At 41.4% G+C, this 23,933-nt stretch overlaps 3 protein-coding genes across 11 annotated transcripts in view; 1 reads left to right on the forward strand and 2 right to left on the reverse strand.

The window, feature by feature from the left end:
- LOC121006028 (M1-specific T cell receptor beta chain-like) overlaps nt 1-23,933 on the forward strand; it is a 961,123-nt gene that overhangs the window by 209,605 nt on the left and 727,585 nt on the right. The window lies entirely within an intron of this gene.
- Nucleotides 2,429-7,007, reverse strand: LOC121006046 (trypsin-like). Its single transcript, XM_040438939.1, has 5 exons — nt 6,965-7,007; nt 6,654-6,807; nt 4,386-4,639; nt 3,272-3,408; nt 2,429-2,578 (listed from the first exon to the last, which is right to left on the reverse strand). The coding sequence occupies exons 1-5, from the start codon at nt 7,002-7,004 to the stop codon at nt 2,429-2,431; spliced, it is 735 nt and encodes a 244-aa protein (XP_040294873.1). The 5' UTR covers nt 7,005-7,007.
- Nucleotides 12,894-16,562, reverse strand: LOC121004212 (trypsin-like). Its single transcript, XM_040436381.1, has 4 exons — nt 16,387-16,562; nt 14,887-15,140; nt 13,735-13,871; nt 12,894-13,043 (listed from the first exon to the last, which is right to left on the reverse strand). The coding sequence occupies exons 1-4, from the start codon at nt 16,560-16,562 to the stop codon at nt 12,894-12,896; spliced, it is 717 nt and encodes a 238-aa protein (XP_040292315.1).

The raw sequence follows: 23,933 nt of genomic DNA on the forward strand, positions 1-23,933 counted from the left end.
ATAGCAGTGAACAACTCGCAGCGGGCTGTGACAAACACAGCGAAGAGTTACACTGAGACACCAGTAGACCTGAATAACTCGCAGCGGGCTGTGACAAATACAGCGAAGAGTTACGCTGAGACAACAGTTACACTGAGATACCAGCAGACCGGAATAACTCGCAGCGGGCTGTGACAAATACAGCGAAGAGTTACGCTGAGACAGCAGTAGATTGGAATATAAGCCAACAGAAGAATTGCAGGAAGCCGTGAGTAACAACAAACATCATTGTATACAAACGGCCTTAACCGCAACCTGCAAGTCTGAATTGCTTCAATTACCCAATAGGGTGACTGTGCTCAGTAGCCTAATTTTGACACGCATATAAGTGCCTAAAGTTACAAAGAGCATTTATGTGAATAAGATTGCAACAAATAGGCACGGACATTATATCATATGCCCATATCAGATGAAATATTGGTGAAACCCAAAACACACGCCCAAATACTAGTATACAACCGCATTATTTTTATTTTTTATATTTTATGCATCAGCTCCGCATTGTAGTAGGACCAGTTTCATAGATTTATAAAATTTATTTTGAATATTATCTGGGGGAATTATAATGCATTGTTTGATTACATGTGATTAAATGTTTTTATGCATACATTTTAAGTAAAAATACTTGCTAAATATTGTGAGCCAGCCATTTTTAGTGCATATTTGTTTTGATTCTCCAGACTGGTGGGTGACCAGGAGGCCGAGCTCCAATTAATCGGTGAGCGTCCGCAATTTTTGTACATAACAGAAAGCTCTAACGGAATTGAAAATAATCATGTGAAACCCCCCCCCTTTTAATTAAATTGTAACCCCCTAAAAAAATATCTAAATTATGACCATGTGGAAACTGAATAAATATAAATGGACGATTGAGGGTTGATGCTAAATTTAACCTTAATAAACACTGGTAGATTGCTGCCACACAGTGGGTATTGCTGCAGTAATTACAGTATGTACATATGCAGCTTGAAAAAATTGAAACATCCCCCCAAAAGAGAAAAAAAAAGTACATTGCAACCATATGGAAAAGTGAATATATGTAAATGGACAATTGAGGCTTGATGCTTAATTTCACCTTAATACACACAGGTGGATTGCTGCCTCACCTTGGGTTTTGCTGTAGTAATCACATATATATTAAATTGAACCTCACAAAAAAAAAGGATTTCTGTGAAAATTGGGGTAAAAATTAAAATATTTGCTTGCAGGTAGCTGCTTTTCAGGTCTGCATTGCAGTACCGGCACTTCTGATACCAGTAACAGCCAGCCACAGCTCCTTTCTTCTCTCTCCCTGCCTATCAGCTGCCCTGCTTGTATGTCTGTATTCTACAAAAGACACACAATTCTTCTTTAGAATACTAGCCTTTCCCTTCACTCTCCCTGGCAATAAGCTTAATTGATTTCTCACTGTCTCTGACTCCCTAAGATCTTTTTCCTGGTAGACACCATCACACACATCCACGCTCATTCACAGCCCAGCACTAAATGGCGTTCTGTTTGTTTTACAAATATATATCCTTGCCTGCTCCAGAACTGATTGGCTCATCTAGGCTGACAGCCTGGGAGCCAATAAGTTCAGGCCCACCCCCTCTAAGAGTCATGTGAGAAACCTTCTTCTTTCTTCCTAGTGCTTTTTTCCTCCTAACAAGTGCAGTAGATTCATTCTAAATAAATCAGAAAATCTCGGTTTGTCTGCCATCAGAAAAATAGCAAAGTTCGGTCCAAACCCAGTTCACTCTGAACTGGTTCACTTATCCTTACTTTCCACCTTCCTGCCCTACTATATGCTATAAACTGAAGTACTGACTTTTTATTGAAATGTTCTATACACAAAAAATGCAGAAGGCAAATTAATAAAACATAGGGTCAAGCGAATTAAGTCTTAGGGAGTAATTTATTAAACAGAAATACGGCGTTATTTGAGCCGCAATCTGCGACTTCTTCCCGCTCATGCCAGGTCTATGAAAATGGGCGTGGAGAGGGTGGGCAATTATTTTTTTAGAAAATGGTCAAAATGTAAAACAGCAAGGAAGCTGTCTTACATTTAGATGTGGCTTTTGATCCACCGAAGTTATAAAGAGCCCTGCACCTCTTCATAACTGTGGAGGATCCACCTCCAGGTATAGGGGTTATTAAGACCGGTGTCTAAAACTCCAGTATTAATAAATGTGCCCCTTAGTCTACAGAGAGCAGCTCAAAATCTGATAAGGCTTTGATAAGTTGCTGGACTTAAACATTTTTTTTAGTGATAATTGAAGGTGATGAATCCAAAATGAGAAGATTTTTTTATTATGTTTTTTATTTTTTATTTTTTGAAAGCTAACTGTTGCTATGATAGGTGTTAGTATCCAGTAACAGATCAACAAATGACAAGAAACACAGAGAAAGATTAGTTGGCAGCCATGGTGCTGGAGATCCAGGAGTTGTAGTTGCAGACCTTGGTGTAGACACCAGGATAGTTCCTGAGGGCACAGCCATATCCCCAAGAAACAATACCTTGGAGCTGTCCATTGCAGACCACGGGTCCACCAGAGTCACCCTGAGAAAATATAGAGACAAAATGTTAGACTTTGAATCAACTGGAGGTAATGAATAATCAGTAGCTACTGTATATTCTAAAATACGGCTACAAAAGTTTCCTTCACAGAGATGTAAATTAGGGCTCTTGGGGCTCAATACAATCATGTAACATTTATAACAGTTGTGTCTTTCTAATATGGCACAAGGATCTTTGATAATCTATCAGCATGTCCTGAGTGTGACCTCTGTACTCAATATAGCTACACTTCTGCTCCCTCAAATAGTGTCTCTCAAATATGTCATCTACAAATACAGTGACATTTTCAATGAGCCTCTGTAATGTCTATACCAATTTTTCTAAAGAGTGAAACAATGTGGTAATACATTAATGCCAGAGCAGGATTTTGTCATTGAACTGTTTTCTTTTTTTAAATCAGTACAATTGGAAAGAAAGACATTTTTGCCCTTCAAGCCTAAACCTGGTCTATATTATCCTTTTAAGAATCTGCTATCCTCACAATATTGTTAAATTGCATAATTTAGAGAAACAAGTATTAGATTTTTTTATGATACATTTATATAAACACATTGTCATGAGAGGTCGTCTTCATGAAATGGGAATAATGGCCTTTTAATGACTAAATGTCCTCGTAACAGTCCACATTCTACAGTCACAGATCTGAAAGTTATGAGATATAGAAGATCCATTTACCTGGCAGGAATCCTGGCCTCCTTCCATGTATCCAACACAGATCATGTTGGTGGTGATCTCTCCTGGGTAGGCGCTGCTACACTGGGCGGCAGTCAGGATAGGGGCGTTCAGGCACTGCAGGAGGCTGGGCATGTTTGCTAAAGGTAAGTGAATATACATTTTCAGCATATTGTATGTAGATAGAAACATAAAATGATCATTCACAGTGTTTGTACATTTTCTTAGACTTTTAGAGGGGTTTTCTGGAATTATTGAACTGATAAACTATCCCACTGATGTGTCATCAACACTCGGATTCCCCTGATGATCAACTGTTCTCTCAGCTCAAGCCAAGCCAAAGACTTCTCTATGCTCATCAAGCACAGTGCCTTTCTTTGTATAGAAACTATGCTTGAAATAGCATCTTAGCGCATTAATGGAGCTGAGCTGAACTTAGGCCATATGACCAATGATAAAGCTGTTATAAGGCCGCGGTGCTATTGCAAGCATCAGTGCCTTCTCAAACATCTGATTCCTTGTGTTAGGTCCACACCGATCAGATATTGATGACCTTCTTGGAGGATAGATCATCAGTTTTAAAATCTGGGAAAACCCTTTGAAGCTTTATGCTTCCTGATAAAGTATGATTTCTACACCATAGCAGTTTGTGGATCATATCTATATGACACATATTGTTCCACACCTATAATATCCATTAATCATGGGTCTGTTACTATTTGCTACACATAATTTTGTTAGCTGTGTACAGTGATCCACTTAAGCTATAAATATGAAAAATATTAAAAAAGATTTACATTGAATCTGATATATTATGAGACCTATAAATACATACAAAATTCTAAAGAAACATCCTTTCAACAATTTCTACACCGAGCAATCATTAAGGTCCTAGAAAATGTTTAATGTTTTACTAATTTAAGTAAATTGAAAATGTATTAGATTTGTCTTAGAATAACTTCACTCCTCATTAGCAAACTCCACCTTTGAAGAAACTTCAGCTCATTTGGTGTCAGTAATTCCTACCTCTGAGTAAACTCCATCTTACATTGTGTCAATAACCACTACTCATTTTTACTTACTGTTCCAGTAACATTATTGGCAGTACTTGACTTACTTCCACTGCTGAGGGTGTTGCCCCATCCAGAGATCAGACAGCTGGTTCCAGAAGCAGCGCAGCCACCGGGCAGACCAACAGCCTTGACGTAAGAGTTGAGGGTGGCGGGAGAGGCCAACTTGATCAACATGATGTCATTGTCCAGGGTTCTGGAGTTGTAGCTTCCATGTCTGATGACTCTGGCGGAGTTGATGAACTGTTCGGTGCCTTCACTGGCAAAGATGTTGTGTTCTCCCAGTCTAACCTGCATGCTCCTGCAAAAATTAGACAAATTCATTTGTAATCCTAAATTCATTTCATACATTTTTTTAAATGCATTAGTGTTTTTGGGGAAATATTTGTGCTTTCTTTCATAAACAGCACAATAGTTGTCCATACACTGTGAATGGTATAGCAATTTATCTTCACCCAAGTAAATTCCCTGTTTCTTCAGATGTGTGGTGAGGAAAAAATGGAAATCTAATAATTTTTTGAAGTTATTTTTCAATGGTTGATCATGGGGCAGCTAAAATCACACATATAGTATATCCATCGGTCTAATATATTATGATTATAATTATATAAATCACTATGTATTTGTGGCTCCAGTCCTTTGTCTTTCATTGTCACAATTTATACAAAATGGACACTGTACAGTAAATGATCTGCTAACTCTAACAGTTTGTTATTTAGTATGGAAACCCCTCATTTCTAAAAAACAAAAAAAAGTTTCAAAAAGAGTGTGGAAGGACTTTATGTTTATATATGGGGAATTCAGTTGTGTCCTATCACCACCTTGTAACTGTAATATGAAACTCTTTGTATTCTACAAATCCACATATAAATAACATCTGAACATAATTTTTCCTTCTTTCAGTTAAAAGGTTTTTGATTGCTAAAACACTGATGACCTGTTCTTATTATTGGCCATGTTTCTGATATATTCTGGTTATGACCCCCAGGGCCATTACCAATCTTTAGAGCATTCAGATGCTATTAATTTTTTTTAGTCCCACAAAACTTGTCTATTGAATTGTCTCCCTCTTTTAGCAACTATTTTTACAAACAAAACTAGCTTCTAAACCTCAATAGTGATGAGCGGCAGGTCCCATTTTCGAATTTGTGATATTTTGCGAATATTCGAGATTATTTTTGCGATTGGAATTAATCTAAATTGTAAAAATCACGTAATGCAAAGTTGAACAAAAAAGAATATATAGCAGCAAATATAGTGCTATATATTCGTTTTAAGAATATTCGTCAAACAGATCAATTTAGCTAAGCTATTATAGTGCTATAATATTTTTTTTTAATAGTGTAAATTTTTTCCAATTCTGAAGTTCAGTAGAGAAAAAAAATAAGGCGAATATTCTAAAAATCAAATATATAGCAATATAGCGAATATTCGTAACATACACATATAGACTGCAATTTAGCTAATATAATGCTATAACCTTTTTTTTTGTCAAAGTTGTAATTTTTTTTCAAATCTGAAGTCCATAAGAGAAAAAAAATTATAACTATAAAAGTTTATAGCACTATGTTACCTAAATTGCAGTCTATATGTGTATTTTATGAATATTCGCAATATTGCTATAAATTCTTGTTTTAGAATATGACGAATATTGTAAAAAACAAAATTATAGCAATATAGCGAATATATTAGTTATTTAGAATATACGTCTTTCTTTTTTAATGTCTACTATTTTTCCACTCTGGCATACTCCTCCCCGACAAGCGTCCCTGTCACCATGGGAACGCCTGTGGGTTAGAATATACCATCGGATCTCAGTTTTCACGATCTCAGGGAAAACTCAGATCCGATGGTATTTTCTAACTCGCAGGCGTTTTCATGGTGATGGGGACGCTTGTCGGGGAGGAGTATGCCGAAGTGGAATAACAGTACACATTGAAATTTTTTTTTGTTTTTAGAATATTTCATTTTTTTTCCCCATGTGAAAACATGATTCCTTACTGCTTAAGTTGCTTGTGGGCCAATGACTCATTAACCCACAAGAAAGAAGCAGGGAGGAATAATGTTTTCAGATCTAAAAAAATGACAAATATTCAATATAGCGATTATATAGCACTATATTAGAAATATTTGCGAATTAGCGAAGTTGCAATATTCACGTTAAATATTCGCTATTCGAATATTCGCGCTCAACACTAAACCTCAAATGTTTTCAAAGCTTTGGGCGGCTCCACAATATAGAATAGTAAATGATAAAGGCCAAAAGTTGATGTGATGTTGATGGTTTTGTCTTGTTAAAAATTAAGGTAACTTACGCCTTGTAGCAATGGGCAGCAGAGATCACCCAGAGGCTGGTGATCAAAGAACCTCCACAGAAGTGGTAGCCGGAGTTCAGAGACACTGCGTAGGGGACGGAGTAAGCAGAGCAGGTGTAACCTCCTACGATCTTATCATCATCCTCAAAAGCAGCTGAGAAAATACAAGGAGCCATATTATATACAGTCATATACATCATACATGTAGCAAGTTAAAAAAGTTAGCTTCTTTCTTCATAGAAAGCTGTAGAAAACTAAAAAGTATCAACGTGAACAATGTATGTATCATAGAAGACAGCCACTGAACTCACCAACTGCTCCGAGGAGCACACAGATCAGGAGGAGTTTCATAGTGGAAATTGATCCAGAACGAGCGTTGAGCTTAAACTACAGACATATATACCCAAGAGCTATCATGATATCACTCCTCTACCCCCTCCTCACTCAAGGGAAAGTTAATTAATATCCATATAATCTAAACTATTAAAGGAAAACTGTAGTTGAAGGTTATGTTCTGAATGTTCTTTTGACTTATTTGGTTGATATTTTTGTTACCTTGGGTTTGGATATTTTTATCCTGTAAGGTAAATCAGCATACAATATGTTGTTTGCCTTTAGGTTGTGTTCCTGTAGCTGATAAATTCTATGTGCGTGATCATGTCATGCTCTGCATGTGCTTGGTTGCACATGTGTCACATTACCATAGATATTCTTACTGTTGTGTTTTATGTACTAAAACTAAAATCAGATATTATAATTAGAGTAGTTGCACCTAAAATCATGCTTTTGTCAGTATGCGTAATTATAGTAAGTTTCTGGTTTTAAGCGAAACAAAGCATCCGAACCGGAATTCCATCTGATGTTTAGTAAAAATTCAGTTCGCTGCAAAGCCAAATTTCTTTGCGCTTCGTGGTAACTAATTAGATTTTTTTTTAAATGGCTGCTGCACGTGTTACAAAGTGAAAATGAGAAGTCCAGGGACTCAAAATGACCCATTATGTCAGGCCACTAGCTAATCAGCAGATAGCCATCTCTTGTGATATCACATCCCTTTTAAAAGTTTCATCCCGCGTGGTCTCCACCATTTTACTATGAGCTGAGTTTAGGGAGAGATGTGGCAAGTGCTTATGTGCTAAGAATAGCGTTGCAAAAAGCTTTTAATTGTAGAATATTAGATGCATAGAGTTCAGGAACAGTGTAGGGAGATCATAGGGAGAGTTTTTAGACACTGTAGGTAGAGCATAGAGAGATTGCAAGGACAGTGCAGGCTAAGTGTAAACGCCACGTGCATCTTGGTCACCTGCTGCCACAATCCTAGTTAAACTGTTATTTTATATATAGAATAACTGTGCTTCAGTATGAAGGGTTGTCAAATATATCGCCGTCTGCATCTTTGTTAACTGCTTACACTTTCGCATTTAATATCTTAGTTTATATATAGAATTACTGTGCCTTATAATTAATGGGCAGTCTAATATATCGCCGTCTGCATCTTGTTGAACTACTGACACATTTGCATTTAAACGGACGATTGATTCTTGACGCTCAATTTCACCTTAATACACACAGGTAGATTGCTGCCACTCATTATGTATTGCTGCAGTAATCACATATATAATGCATCTTAGTTAAATTGACAGGGCCACTGCACGGAGATCATAGGGGGAGTTTTTTGAGACTGTAGGGGAAGCATACAGAGACAGCAGGGACACTGCAGGTTAAGTGTAATTGCCACTTGCATCTTGTTGAACTGCTACCACATGCATAGTTATATGTGACAAAAAATAAAATTTTACATGAACTCGCCATGCCCCTAACGGAATACCTTGGGGTGTCTTCTTTCCAAAATGGGGTCACTTGTGGGGTATTTATACTGCCCTGACTTTTTATTGGCCCTAGAGCGTGAGAAGAAGTCTGGAATCCAAATGTCTAAAAATGCCCTCCTAAAAGGTACTCATTGGAATTTGGGCCCCTTTGCACACCTAGGCTGCAAAAAAGTGTCACACAAAAAAAATTGAAAAAGTTGTCATTTACAGAGATATTTTTCTTGAACTGCTGCCACATCCATAATTAATCTGTTAATTGTTACATTGACTTACTGTGCCTCAGTTTTTAAGGGTGGTCTAATATATTGCCATATACATCTTGCACAATTGCTGCTACTTTCAATATTTCTTAATGCTGCTGATGGACAGGTCTACCCCCTGGTGTAACTTCCACGTTAGCCAGTGGCAGCTCATGCATAATGTGCTGTTTTCTCCAGTCCTTTGATTAGGCTACTTTATTTATCAGTCAGCAGAAATATGGGAAGGATATTGTTATTCCACTCCTTTACATCCTGGAGGGGATGCTGACAAATATGATTTTTCGAGGGGACAGAAGATGTGGCACCTACATTTCACTTTGAGGAACAAGAGGAGCTGAAGGGTGTCGATGAAGACAATGCGAATGTACCTGTTATGAGGCCTGAAACACAGATGAGATGCAAATATTTCCATTACATTTAATTTCTGTTTTGGACCCACTCCTGTTTTTGGCTTAGGCTGCTTTCACACTGGCGTTTTGGCTTTCCGTTTGTGAGATCCGATCTCACAAGCGGTCCAATAAGGATCAGTTTTGCCCTAATACATTCTGAATGGAAAAGGATCCACTCAGGGTGCCTCAGGTTGCCTCCGTTCTATCTCCATTCCGCTTTGCAGGCTGACACCAAAACGCTGCAAGCAGCGTTTTGGTGTCCGTCTGACGAAACTGAGCCAAACGGATCCGTTCTGACACACAATGTAAGTCAATGGGGACGGAACCATTTTCTATGACACAATATGGAACAATAGAAAACTGATCTGTCCCCTATTGAATTTCAATGGTGTTCAAGATGGATCCGTCTTGGCTATCTTAAAGATAATACAAACGGATCCGTTCTGAACGGATGCAGACGGTTTTATTATCTGAACGGTTCCGTCTGTGCAGATCCATGACGGATCCGCACAAAACGCGAGTGTGAAAGTAGCCTTACACATACTGATCAAACACTGATGCAAAATACTGAACAAATACTGCATGCAGGACTTTTTTCCTTGTTGAAAATACTGATTTCAGATGTAAATAGCCAAAACGAATGCAAATTGAGCATAAGGCCTGTTTCACACGGTCAGTGTTTGAAAGGCAAAAACAGGAGTAGGTCGAAATCACAGAAGAGATGCAAATATTTATATAACTTTTTATCTCTGTTTTGAAACCACTCCTGGTTTTGGCTTACAGATACTGATCAAAAACTAGCAATCTGAAAAAGGCTTTATGGATGCTCAAAATACAGTCTTTTAGCTTTTTTTTAGTTTTCTGTCCCATTGACGGATCTGAAGAACAGAAACATAAACATTGATATGAACACAGCCTTACTGCCATTGCTGCTGCCACTCTCCCCACTCTATCATGTGGCCACTACTTGAATCGGTGGGTAATGATCTGTTAACTCCACGGTGATAAATTAGACCTGATGCTAACATTGACCTGTAATACTGATGCACAGTAAATCTACAGCTAACAAAAGGGATTAAAAAGTACATGTTTGGACTGCCTCAAAAAGCATTCAAGGTTGTTGTTTGTGTTCAGAGCTAACTCTGGACATACCCAGTATTTCCCCCTTGCAGCCCCCCTGACAATAGCATCGGACCAGTTCATGCTCTGATGCTCTCATTTGCCCTGCGCGGTTCAGGCATTTTGTGGAGTTCCGGTGACAAACTGGGCTCTCCTTTGGGCTGCCAGGCGGAGGCTTCCACCTAGCAGTAAGCCCAGTGATGTCACCGGCACTGATGTGCGGGCTTTAGCGCTGCCCTAGCCTGTGAAACGGCTAGGACAGCACTAAAGCCCGCCCATCAGAGCTGGTAATGTCACCGAACACATTGGTGGGCAAAAGCCTCTGCTCAGCAGTGTGTTATAGTAAATGAAGCATCGATCCTGCGTAGGGAAAGGGAGAGCATCAGAGCATGATCTGGTCCGATGCACATGTCAGGGAGGGGGGGGGGGGGGTGCTGCCTGGGTAAAATTATTGGTATGTCCGGAATCAGCTCTGAACCTGGACAACCCCTTTAAATAGACATTTTTTTTAATCCCCTACTTTATCAGCGCTGCCTCCATTTCTTTATTTTGTTCTACTGAGTAGCCATTTGAACACAGCTATTGCAGGGGCGCACACAGGTTTTTGGCTTTACTGAAGGGTGCTGTCTGCTGTGACAAATTTATTTGTAACAAATCAAATTTCTTGTTGAAATTTGGCCAAATCAAAATTTTCGAAATTTCGCTCGTCATGCTTGTAACGGAAAATAATGGAATTGATATACCGGAAACCAAGCAGAAACTTTTCAGTTTTAATTCATCCTCATATATTTCAATGTTGAATTAATAACGGACACCAGTATTCTATCTGGTTTCCTTTATTTTGTCGATAGGACTTTTTATTCCATCCAAAATATCGGAAACCAGATGGAATGCTGGTTTCTGTTAATTATTATCTATTGAACCAAATGAGGTTTAAAAACTAGATTAAAACAGAAAGGTTTCCATTTGTTTCCAGTATACCAATTCCATTATTTTCTGTTATAAGCATGTCATAACAGAAAGTTATAACGGAATTGAAAATTATTATGTGACCCCCCTTCCTTTTAATTGAATTAAACCCTCTTAAAAAAAATAAAAAATTCTGACCATGTGGATACTGAATATATGTAAATAGACGATTGAGTGTTGATGCTAAATTTAACCTTAATAGACACTGGTAGATTGTTGCCACACAGTGGGTATTGCTGCAGTAATTACAGTATGTACATGTGCAGCTTAAATAAATTGAGCCCCCCACCCAAAAAAAAAAAAAAGTTAATTGCTACCGTATGGAAAGTAAATATATGTAAATGGACAATTGAGTCTTGATGCTTAATTTCACCTTAATACACATCGGTGGATTGCTGCCACACCTTGGGTATTGCTGCAGTAATCACATATATATATATATTAAATTGAACCTCACAAAAAAAAGGATTTCTGTGAAAATTGGGGTTAAAATGAAAAATATTTGCTTGCAGGTAGCTGCTTTTGAGGTCTGCATTGCAGTACCTGCACTTCTGATACCAGGAACAGCCAGCCACTGCTCCTTTCTTCTCACTCCCTAGCTATCAGCTGCCCTGCTTGTCTGTCTGTATTCTACAAAAGAAAAATATTTCACTCTCCCTGGCAATAATCTTGATTGATTTCTCACTGTCCCTGTCTCCCTAAGATCGTTTTCTTGGCAGACACCATCACATGCATCCACACTCATTGTTCTACAAAGGCACATCCTTGCCTGCTCCAGCACTGATTGGCTAATCCAGGCTATCAACCTGGGAGGCAATCAGGGCATGCCCTCCCCCCACCCTCTCTTAGAATTATGTGAGAACCCTTCTTCTTCCTTCCTAGTGCTTTTCTCCACCCAAGTGCAGTACATTCATCCAAAACAAATCTGAAAATCTTTAGGTTTGTCTGCAATAGTAAAAATAGCAAAGTTCGGTCCGTACCCAGTTTAGTTTGAACTTATTCACTTATCCTTACTTTCCACCTTCCTGCACAACTATATGCTATAAACTGAAGTACTGACTTTTTATTGAAATGTGAATTGCACTATAGAAATGAAGGGTTAATGTTCTATCCACAAAGAATGTAGAGAACAAATAAATGAAAAATACGGTCAAGCGCATAAAGTATTAGGGAGTCATTTATTAAACAGAAATACAGTGTTATTTGAGCCGCAATCTGCAACTTCTCCCGGCTCACACCAGGTCAAAGAAAATGAGTGTGGAGTGGGCGGAAAATGGTCAAAATATAAAACAGCAAGAAAGCTGTCTTACATTTAGAAGTGGCTGTGAAACCGCCGAAGTTATAAAGAGGCCTGCACCTCTTCATAACTCTGGAGGATCCACCTCGAGGTATAAGGGTTATTTAGACCGTCGTCTAAAACGCCAGTATTAATAAATGTGCCCCTTAGTCTACAAAGTGCAGCTCAAGGGGTAGCCTCTCTGATTATTATTATATATTTTTTTGCATCATGATAAGTTGCTGGACTCAAACATTGATAATTGAAGATGATGAATCCAAATAAAAATGAGACTTTTTTTAATTATTTTTTTAATTATTTTTTTAGAAATCTAACTGTTACTATGATAGGTGTTAGTATCCAGTAACAGAACAACAAATGACAAGAAACACAGAGAAAGATTAGTTGGCAGCCATGGTGCTGGAGATCCAGGAGTTGTAGTTGCAGACCTTGGTGTAGACACCAGGATAGTTCCTGAGGGCACAGCCATATCCCCAAGAAACAATACCTTGGAGCTGTCCATTGCAGACCACGGGTCCACCAGAGTCACCCTGAGAAAATATAGACACAAAATGTTATACTTTGAATAAACTGGAAGTAATGAATAATCTGTAGCTACTGTATATTCTGAGATGCGGCTACAGAAGTTTCCTTCCCAGAGATGTAAAATGGGGCTCTTGGGGCTCAATACAATCATGTAACATTTATAACAGTTGTGTCTTTATAATATGGCACAAGGATCTTTGACCATCTATCAGCATGTCCTGAGTGTGACCTCTGCATTCAATATAGCTACACTTCTGCTCCCTCAAATAGTGTCTCTAAAATATGACATCTACAAATATAGTGGAATTTTCTATGAGCCTTTGTGATGTCCATACCAACTTATCTAAAGAGGGAAACAATGTGGTTACACATTAATTCCAGAGCAGGATTTTGTCATTGAACTGTTCTATTTTTAAATCAATACAATTGGAAAGAAAGAATGTTTTGCCCTTCAAGCCTAACCCTGGTCTAAAATATCCTTTTAAGAATCTGCTATCCTCACAATATTGTTAAATTGCATAATTTAGAGAAACAAGTTTTAGATTTTTTTATGATACATTTATATAAACACATTGTCATGATAGGTCGTCTTCATGAAATGGGAATAACGGCCTTTTGATGACTATATGTCCTCGTAACAGTCCACATTCTACAGTCACAGATCTTAAAACTATGAGATGAAGACGATCCATTTACCTGGCAGGAATCCTGGCCTCCTTCCATGTATCCAACACAGATCATGTTGGTGGTGATCTCTCCTGGGTAGGCGCTGCTACACTGGGCGGCAGTCAGGATGGGGGCGTTCAGGCACTGCAGGAGGCTGGGCATGTTTGCTAAAAGTAAGTGAATATAATTTTTCAGCATATTGTATGTAGATAGAAACATTAAATGATCATTAACAGTGTTTGATCATTTTCTTTGACTTTTAGAGGGGTTTTCTGGAATTATTAAACTGATAAACTATCCCACTGATGGGTCATGACTCATTAGTATCTAAAAGGCGGGGATCCAACACTTGGATTCCCCTGATGATCAACTGTTTGAGAAGGCACCGGCTCTCATATCAAAGCCAATGCCTTTTCTCTGCTCACCAAGCACAGTGCCGTCCATTGTATAGAACCTATGCTTGGTATTGCATCTCAGCGCATTAATGGGGCTGAGCTGAGCTTAGGCCATGTGACCAATGACGAAGCTGTTAGAAGGCCGCGGTGCTATTGCAAGCATCAGTGCCTTCTCAAACAGCTGATTCCTGGTGTCTGGAAAACACTGATCATATACTGATGACCTTTCTGGAGGATAGATCATCAGTTTTAAAATCTGGGAAAACCCTTTGAAGCTTTATGCTCCCTGATACAGTATGGTTTCTACACCATAGCAGTTCGTGGTTCATATCTATATGACACATATTGTTCCACACTTATAATATCCATTATTCATGGGTCTGTTACTATTTGCTACACATGAATTGTCAGCTGTGTACAGTGATCCACTTAAGCTTTATATATGAAAAATATTTAAAAAGATTTACATTGAATCTGATATATTATGAGACCTATAAATATAAAAAAAATTCTAAACAAACATCCTTCCAACAATTTCTACACCGAACAATCATTGAGGTCCTAGAAAATGTTTAATGTTTTACTCATTTAAGTCCATTCAAAATGTATTAGATTTGTCTTAAAATGAATTCCCTCCTCATCAGCAAGCTCCACCTTTGAAGAAACTTCAGCTCATTTGGTGTCAGTAATTCCCACCTCTGAGTAAACTCCATCTTACATTGTGTCAATAACCACTACTCATTTTTACTTCCTGTTCCAGTAACATTATTGGCAGTGCTTGACTTACTTCCACTGCTGAGGGTGTTGCCCCATCCAGAGATCAGACAGCTGGTTCCAGAAGCAGCGCAGCCACCGGGCAGACCAACAGCCTTGACGTAAGAGTTGAGGGTGGCGGGAGAGGCCAACTTGATCAACATGATGTCATTGTCCAGGGTTCTGGAGTTGTAGCTTCCATGTCTGATGACTCTGGCGGAGTTGATGAACTGTTCGGTGCCCTCACTGGAAAAGATGTTGTGTTCTCCCAGTCTGACCTGCATGCTCCTGCAAAAATTAGACAAATCCATTTGTAATCATAAATTCATTTCATAAATATTTTAAAATGCAATAGTGTTTTGGGGTAAATATTTGTGCTTTCTCTGCAGAAACATCACAATAGTTGTCCATACACTGTGAATGGTATAGCAATTTATCTTCACCCAAGTAAATTCCCTGTTTTTTCAGATGTGTGGCGAGGAAAAAATTTAAATCTAATAATTTTTTGAAGTTATTTTTCAATGGTTGAACATGGGGTAGCTAATGTCACACATACAGTGATAATTAGATGGATCTCTATGTATTTGTGGCTCCAGACCTTTGTCTTTCATTGTTCTATATTTTTTCTTTATATAAGCAAATTATAGAATAGTTGGTAGACTCTATTTTCTTTTAATGAGACTATTTTTCTGTGAATCAACATTTTGAAGAATAAAAATGTGAAATTAGGCTAGAAGAGCAAGAAGATACTGAAATCTTAGCCATGTGTGATGATAGAGCTTTATCCTTAGTGCTGATGCATAGATGTGTATGAAGTTTACTCTTAACCACCTAATGGAAGATCCCTGTAAGAGCTGCTAGGATAGGAGCCAAGAATTAACCTTGTCCTTAAATTCCCATGCATTGAAGCTACACTCAGTGGTACAATTTATACAAAATTTACTTTATACAGTAAATGCTCTGCTAACAGTTTACTATTTGACACTGAATCCCCCATTTTTAAAAACAAAAAAGTTTGAAAAAAAAATGTGGCAGGACTTGATATTAATATATTGGTAATTCAATTGTGTCCTATCACCACCGTGTAACTGTAATATGAAACTCTTTGTATTCTATAAATTGGTAAAATTATAGAAAACGGTTATAAAAATATTTTCTTTAACTGTGCCACATATAAATATCATCTGAACATTATTTTTCCTTCTTTCAGTTAAAAGGTTTTTCATTGCTAAAACACTGATGACCTGTTCTTATTATTGGCCATAAGTTTCTGATATATTCTGGTTATGACCCCCAGGGCCATTACCAATCTTTAGATCATTGAAATGCAATGAATTTTTTTAGTCCCACAAAACTTGTCTATTGAATTGTTTTCCTTTTTTTTAGCAACCATTTTTACAAACAAAACTAGCTTCTAAACCTCAAATGCTTTCAATGCTTTGGGCAGCTCCACAATATAGAATAGTAACTGATAATGGCCAAAAGTTGATGTGACGTGGATGGTTCGGTCTTGGTGAAAACTCAGGTAACTTACGCCTTGTAGCAATGGGCAGCAGAGATCACCCAGAGGCTGGTGATCAAAGAACCTCCACAGAAGTGGTAGCCGGAGTTCAGAGATACTGCGTAGGGGACGGAGTAAGCAGAGCAGGTGTAACCTCCTACGATCTTATCATCATCCTCAAAAGCAGCTGAGAAAATACAAGGAGCCATATTATATACAGTCATATACATCATACATGTAGCAAATTGAAAAAGTTAGGTTTTTTCCTCATTGAAAGCTGTAGAAAACTAAAAAGTATCAACATCAACAATATATGTATCATAGAAGACAGCCACTGAACTCACCAACTGCTCCGAGGAGCACACAGATCAGGAGGAGTTTCATAGTGGAAATTGATCCAGAACAAGTGTTGAGCGTAAACTACAGACATATATACCCAATAACTATCATGATATCACTCCTCTACCCCCTCCTCACTAAAGGGAAAGTTAATTAATATCCACATAATCTAAACTATATAAGGAAAACTGTAGTTGAAGGTTATGTTCTGAATTTTCTTTTGACTTATTTGGTTGATATTTTTGTTACCTTGGGTTTGGATATTTTTATCCTGTAAGGTAAATCAGCATACAATATGTTGTTTGCCTTTAGGTTGTGTTCCTGTAGCTGATAAATTCTATGTGTGTGATCATATCATGCTCTGCATGGGATTAGTTGCACATGTGTCACATTACCATAGATATTCTTACTGTTGTGTTTTCTGGAGTAAAACTGAAATCAGATTTTATAATTAAAGTAGTTGCACCTAAAATCATGCTTTTGTCAGTATGCGTAATTAAAGTAAGTTTCTGGTGTTGAGCGAAACAAAGCTTTCAAAGCGGAATTCCATTTGACGTTTAGGTAAAATTCAGTTCGCTGCAAAGCCAAATTTCTTTGCGCTTCGTTGTAACTAATTAGATTTTTTCTGAAATGGCTGCTGCACGTGTTACAAAGTGAAAATGAGAAGCCCAGGAACTCAAAATGACCCATTATGTCATGCAGCTAGCTAATCAACAGATAGCTACCCTTTGTAATATCACAGCCCTTTTAAAAGTTTCATCCCGCGTGTAGTGATGAGCGAGCATGCTCGGCCGAGCACCGGTTCGGCTCGAGCATCGCTATGTTCGCCAGATCCGAGCGCTCGGCCGAGTACCACATGTGCTTGAGCGCCATGCTCGAGTCTCCTCCCCGCACGTATGGTGCCTTCTAAGCAGCCACTAAACATGCTGGTATTGTCATCACTGTAATGCCATTAGCCATGATTTCTACTGGCATTACAGTGATTGGCTGGCCGTAACACGTCATCGGGGGCTATATAGCACCCGGTCACGCGGGTTCGACTCATTGCGAGTCAGTGAGAGCTGCTGTTAGGAAGGGACAGACAGTGTAGGTAGATTGTGATTGCAAATTACTCTTTCTCAAGACGTTTTAAAGACCCAAAAGTCCTTTTAAGGACTACTGTGTGTGTTGGCAGCAGCTTAAAGTGCAGATTTGCACTTTTTTTTAATTTAATAAAAAAAAATCGCTTCATTGGCTATCTTAATGGAAGGTGTCTGCAGTGACTTCTGACATCTGTGCAACACCTTCTGTGTATCAGGGGCATAGATAGGAAGAATATCATTGAAAACAATATTTTTTTGTCCCAGAATCTGACCACATTTTTGCTGTCAGCTGTTTAACCCATTAATCTCAGTGCTCTGCATTAGAATACCATCTGTGCACTTCAGGGCCATATATTGGGAAAAAGTGAAAATCAATATATATACAAATGTCACTGAATCAGCACAGTTTTCTTGTCAGTGGTTGAAACCGTCTATTGCAGTGCATTGCATTTCTATACCATCTGTGCACTTCAGGGCCATATATTGGGATATAGTAAAAATCTATATTTATGTTAGGCGCTTACGGTAGTACAGTAAAGAGCCCTGGGATGCAGGGAAAGAAATGCAGTCGGTTGTGGTGTGCCGAAACCGAGGATGAGGTAGGCCTAAGAAAGAAGAGGGCCCACCCAAGGAAAAGACATAAAAGAAATGAGTTGTAAATGAGTGGAGTGGTAGGAGGGACAAAGCTCAGACCTCAGACGGTGCAGGAGCCAGGTAAGGGGGGTGCCCTAAATAGGCTGGAGGCGGACCTCAGCCCCTCCCACAAATCCAGGCAAATGCCTTAATACTTGTGTTAGGCGCTTACGGTAGTACAGTAAAGAGCCCTGGGATGCAGGGAAAGAAATGCAGTCGGTTGTGGTGTGCCGAAACCGAGGATGAGGTAGGCCTAAGAAAGAAGAGGGCAAAAATGGAAATAAACCAGTTTATTGTAGCCAATTAATACATGAATAGCTCAACCCGACATGCTTTGGAAAGCCACTCTCAACTCTTGCGCTGGATTGGGAATGTATCGTGCGTAAGCGGATGACTTCCAGCGCCCCAATTTCTTGATGACATGAGTAGGGATGTTGGCACTGGAGGCCGTAGATGCAGCTCCGATGCGAAAGGAGTGCCCTGAGTAGTTGGCTGCGTTGAGGCCCAGTTGGGTGAGAAATGACCTGACATGGGTCATGAAGGTGGTGGTGGTGAGTACCGACCCATGAAGTTGAAGTAGCGGTTGAGAGGGTAGAAACTTGTGAAGCTGACTGTAGGTGTCCAGAACCCTTACTGGACATCATTTGTTGTGCGTGGGGTAAAATGAAATGTTGACGGGTGAATGCTGACTACTCTTGGAGTGAGGTATGGTCAGGATGTAATGATCCAGGTGTTTCGTCAAGTGGGAGACAAGAAGACAAGGTGAGGTTTGGGTCGTGCAGGTTGTAGTGAATTCCCCGGGTCTCAGGAACCCGTAGAAGGCTAAGTAAATTGCAGTTTTGATGACAGAGTTGGTATCGGTATCAAAAGGCGTGGCGTCCAGCAAGTCGGTATCACGGTCGGCGTGGCTATCACATACGTGACACAGAGGGAGGGAACGAGGAAGGCCCTGCCCAAGTGAGAGGGAAAATGGTGACCCCTGACTCACCTGGCGGCTGGCACCTGGCTGCCCTGACGTCCCTACACGGGTTCCTCACCCGTACGCCGATCACGTGCCTAAAGCCCTGGCTTTCCCTGAGCTGAGCCCTAGGTAGTGAACAGGGCGATGGGAACACTAGTCCGCACCACTAACTCTAAGGGAAAACACCAAGGGGAGGACAGACAACACAGACTCAACATATATTCCCAGGTGGGCGACAACAGGAGACAACAATAAGCCCAACAGGGATCCGGAGGGTAGCACTCAGGAAACAACAACCAGGATTAACCACTCCAGTGGGTCAGTATAGATGTCCAGGCAGGAAGCTCTATAACTGGCAACTAGAGAAGTGTGAGGGGAGAATATAAGGAGGTAGGGAGTGGCAGACAAGAAACAGCTGAGGAGGAGAAGCTACGGATCCCTGAGAGAGACAAAAAGGATAGCAAGGCAAACACAGAAAACAATCACTAAAAAACAACGTGATCTTTAGATATAGAGCGCGCAGCCACCCGCTGCGACTTCCTGACCCCGGGTATAACGGAGTCAGACGTGGCTCTTGATACCCTCGTGACAGTCGGATAATGCTTTGAAGACATGACTGTTGATGGGCAGCCTCTGGGCTGGACGTGCGGGTTCCGTCTTATGAATGCCTCTGAGTATTGTTTTGATCTGGTGTGAGGCCATGAAGCTGATGTTGTTGGGATGCATGATTAGCATATGATGTTGAATGCCAGTAAGATATAGTTTGATGGTGTTGTATGACATTTTGAGTTTGAGGTGGCAGAAAGAAGCAAACCCCAAAAGAGACGTCATGACGAAAGGGTGCGTGATGTTGTGTTCCAACAGGAACCTGTTGAATAGTGTGAATGCTCTGTTGTATGTTCTATGTGTATTGTCAGACAACGCTAAGTGGGACGAAGACTGGCTATGCCGCATGATGACCTCTAGTCCAGAATGAGTTGTTGAAATGATGGAGTGCTGGAGGCCGTGGGTGATGCTGATGGGAGAGCCTGATGAAATGCCTGAAATTTGAAGCGAGACAAATTGTCAGCTGCCGAATTGCACACCCCCGGGACATGGAAACAATGCAAGAAGAAATTATTGCAGGCGGCCAGCCAAGTAAGTCTTTGCATAAACCTCATGATTGTGAGGGATTTAGAACGACCTTTGTTGATGATCTGGCAGGTTGCTTGGTTGTCTGAGTAGCACCGGATCGACATGTTCGCCCATAAATGACCCCACGCCACGGCCGCCGCTACGATGGGATAGATCTCAAAAAGCGCTGAGGTAGTGGAGAATCCTTCCAGACCCTGGACCGCAGGAGGCCAGCTGCCCCACAGCCAATCGTTCCCAAATATGGCCGCAAAGCCTGTGGTAGATGCCGCATCTGACCAGATAGAGGGGGAAGAGTCCGACAGCTGAGGGAGAAACAAGCTCCTGCCATTCCAGGTGGACAGAAATCTCCTCCACATGCCCAGATCCGCCGCAGCGTGGGCATCCAGGGACAATCTGTGCGAGTCGTGTAGGAACAAGGGGAAGAGGTGCAGAAGGCGTGATATAAATGAGCGACCCTGGGGTATGATGCGCATGGCAAAGTTCAGGGAGCCCAGCAGGGACTGTAGTTCTTTGCGGTTGCAGGTGCCGAGTTGAAGATAGCCGTCTATGTGGGTGAGAATATCCTGGATCTTCCCGGATGGCAAACTGGCTTGCATTGAGGCTGAATCCAACTGGATACCCAGGAAGGTGATGATCGTGTCTGGCCCCTCTGTCTTCTTGGTGGAGAGGGGTACCCCCAGTTCTTTGAACAGCTCGATGGTGGCTCTGAGGCTGGAGGGGGGGGAAGTGTTTTCCTCCACCAATAGGAAATCATCAAGGTAATGTAATACCAACGGGCACCTTGCTACATTCAAAAGCAACCAGCATAATGCTTCTGCAAATATGTCGAAGATGGCCGGGCTACTTTTGGAACCGAAAGTCAACCGGGAGAAAAAATAATAGACCCCGGACCACTTGATGCCGTGCAGGTGCCACAGTGTAGGGTGAATCGGTAGCAATTTGAAGGCGTTGGCGATGTCGGTTTTGCTGAGCCATGCCCCCACCCCTGCTTGTATGATGGCTGTGATGGCGTGATCAATGGTGGTGTATTGCAGAGAGAATTCCTCCGAGGGAATGAGGGAGTTGAGACTGGGGTTGCCTGAACCGTGTGGCGCCGATAGGTCGATGATGAGCCTCTGTTTCTGGGAAGATTTTCCAGTGACGATGCCGATGGGGTTGGTGCGCCATGTGGCGAATGGGGGGGTTTTGAAAGGACCTAACACAAAGCCCTCCGTCACTTCTTGGGCTAAGAGGGCATCAATGGCGGTGGGGTTGTGTAGAGCGGATAAAAGATTGGGACATTCCAGGGTGCCGGTTGGCATGTACAGGATGCCCGTGTGGAAGCCTTCTGTCAACCCTGAAACGAGGAAATCTGAGAGATGCCTGGATGGGTGTTGTGACATAAACGCGGTAAAAACTGGCATGTTGATGGTTGTTAGATACGGTTTTGCAAACATTTTATTTGGGCACATGGACTTGGCATGCGCCCGGAAGCATTTGGTACATATATGTAACAATTTACACCCGCTATAATTGCAGGACCCCTCATTGAAACTATTGCAAATCTGGGATTTGCCCAGAAACTTGATCGGCCGACCCAGCTTGTCCCAGGCTGACCTTTCCGGGACCCCGGAGGGACCGGCTGCTTGTGAGAGGGCCTGTCTGTCCGACGTGTTCGGGCAGAAATTGGTGGTGTGGGCCGTGGAGGAGCAGTGTGCACAGGCTGGGGTCCTAAGGCCTGCGAAGTGGCGACAGAATATGACCGTGTCGATCCTCGCCCAGTTGGAGCGGACTCCGTACTGGGAGAAAGCCCCCGCCACTTTCGCCGAAAAAGACCTGTGATAGTCATAGAACGCTGACCCTCCGTATTTGTTGCCCAGGTCCACCAGTTTGTGCATGTAGAGGTCGAATTCCTCCCTTCTGTTGGGGTAGACCGCACAGATGACCTCTCTATAGATTCCGAAAGCCAAAACGAATTCGGTAATGGTCAATTTCCTATTGAGCCGGGCATCCCTGGACTTGACCACAACTAAAACCTCGTCATAGGCAGTGCTTGAAGTGGGCCGGAACGCGGCGGTACTCAGTACCGCCACTTCCAAAAATTGCCCTGGAGAGTACCAGCACCTCTCCGTGCGCCCAGTACGTGGGTTTCCGGTACCGGAGCGCAGCGGAGAGCTGGCAGTATCTCCTCCCTAATGTCGTTGGCTGGGCAGCTAGTGGAGGGGGGCGGGTCGTTGCAGAGTACGGCTCAGGCTGGCGCAGGCAGGGAGTTGACCTCACGTTAGGTGACGTCAACTCCTTCCCGCGCGCCTGTGAGGAGCGATCAGTGCTGCGACCAGTGACTGGTCCTCCTTGGAGTCAGGAGTCGGACGGTGCAGCAAAGAACATCGACTTTGCTTTGGAATCCAACTTCTGAAGAGTACTGGTGAGTGACAGGCACCCCCCCTCCCCCCACACACATTAGTTCCTCTCTGTACCAGTACCCCCCCCCCCCCTGGCAGGGGGGTACTGGTACAGAGAGGAATTAATGTGTGGGATGAGGGGGGGGGGGGGGTCTGATGTGCAGGGGGGTACTGGTACAGAGAGGAACGAATGTGCGGTGGTGGGGGGGGGGTACTGGTACATAGAGGAACTAATATATATGTGTCTGATGGGTGGGTCTGATGTGTAGGGGGCCCCTGCACATCAGACCCCCCCATCACACACATATATATTAGTTCCTCTATGTACCAGGACCCCCCCCCACCACCGCACATTCGTTCCTCTCTGTACCAGTACCCCCCTGCACATCAGACCCCTGCACATTACTTTTTAATACTGTACTGTATGTGTATATATATATATATATATATATATATATATATATATTTTAATACTGTACTGTAATATAAGCTCTACCTCTTTACATAAATGGTATTATCATTACCAAGAAATAAAGCTAAGTCTGAGACAAATGTCGGTCATAGACCCATAGAAAGTATATGTACATGATCAGGATGAGATACTGAGCAACATGTAACAGTTTAGTTTTTTTTGGGTGATCTGACAGGTACGCTTTAAGATGCTCTCCTGGCTTATAAGTAGCAAAAGAACAAGGTCAGAATCAGAGGACTCGCTGGCTGACCCCCCACCAAACCAGAATATCGCTGCAGGTCAGAGTCAGACACAAGCTAATGAAAGCAGCACTTGTGCCGCGGTCGATCAGGTTCTCACAAGTGACGTAGAGGACGAGAGTGACATCACTTCTACCGATGACAACAGCCGCATTGCCGAGCATGAGTGGCCAGAATGTTGGTCCCAAGCACAAGTACAGTATTTCTCCACAAATTACAAGTGGCTGCTAAGCAAAAATCGAAAGTTGGGCTGTAGTGTGTGTAGTCAAGTTTGTGCTCGTGTAGACATGCAGCAAGGGCAGAGAGTGTCGCAGGAGTGGAGTGGGTGCTTAATCTCGT

This window comes from Bufo bufo, chromosome 6 (assembly GCF_905171765.1).
Source record: "Bufo bufo chromosome 6, aBufBuf1.1, whole genome shotgun sequence".
NCBI classification, from domain to species: Eukaryota; Metazoa; Chordata; class Amphibia; order Anura; family Bufonidae; genus Bufo; species Bufo bufo.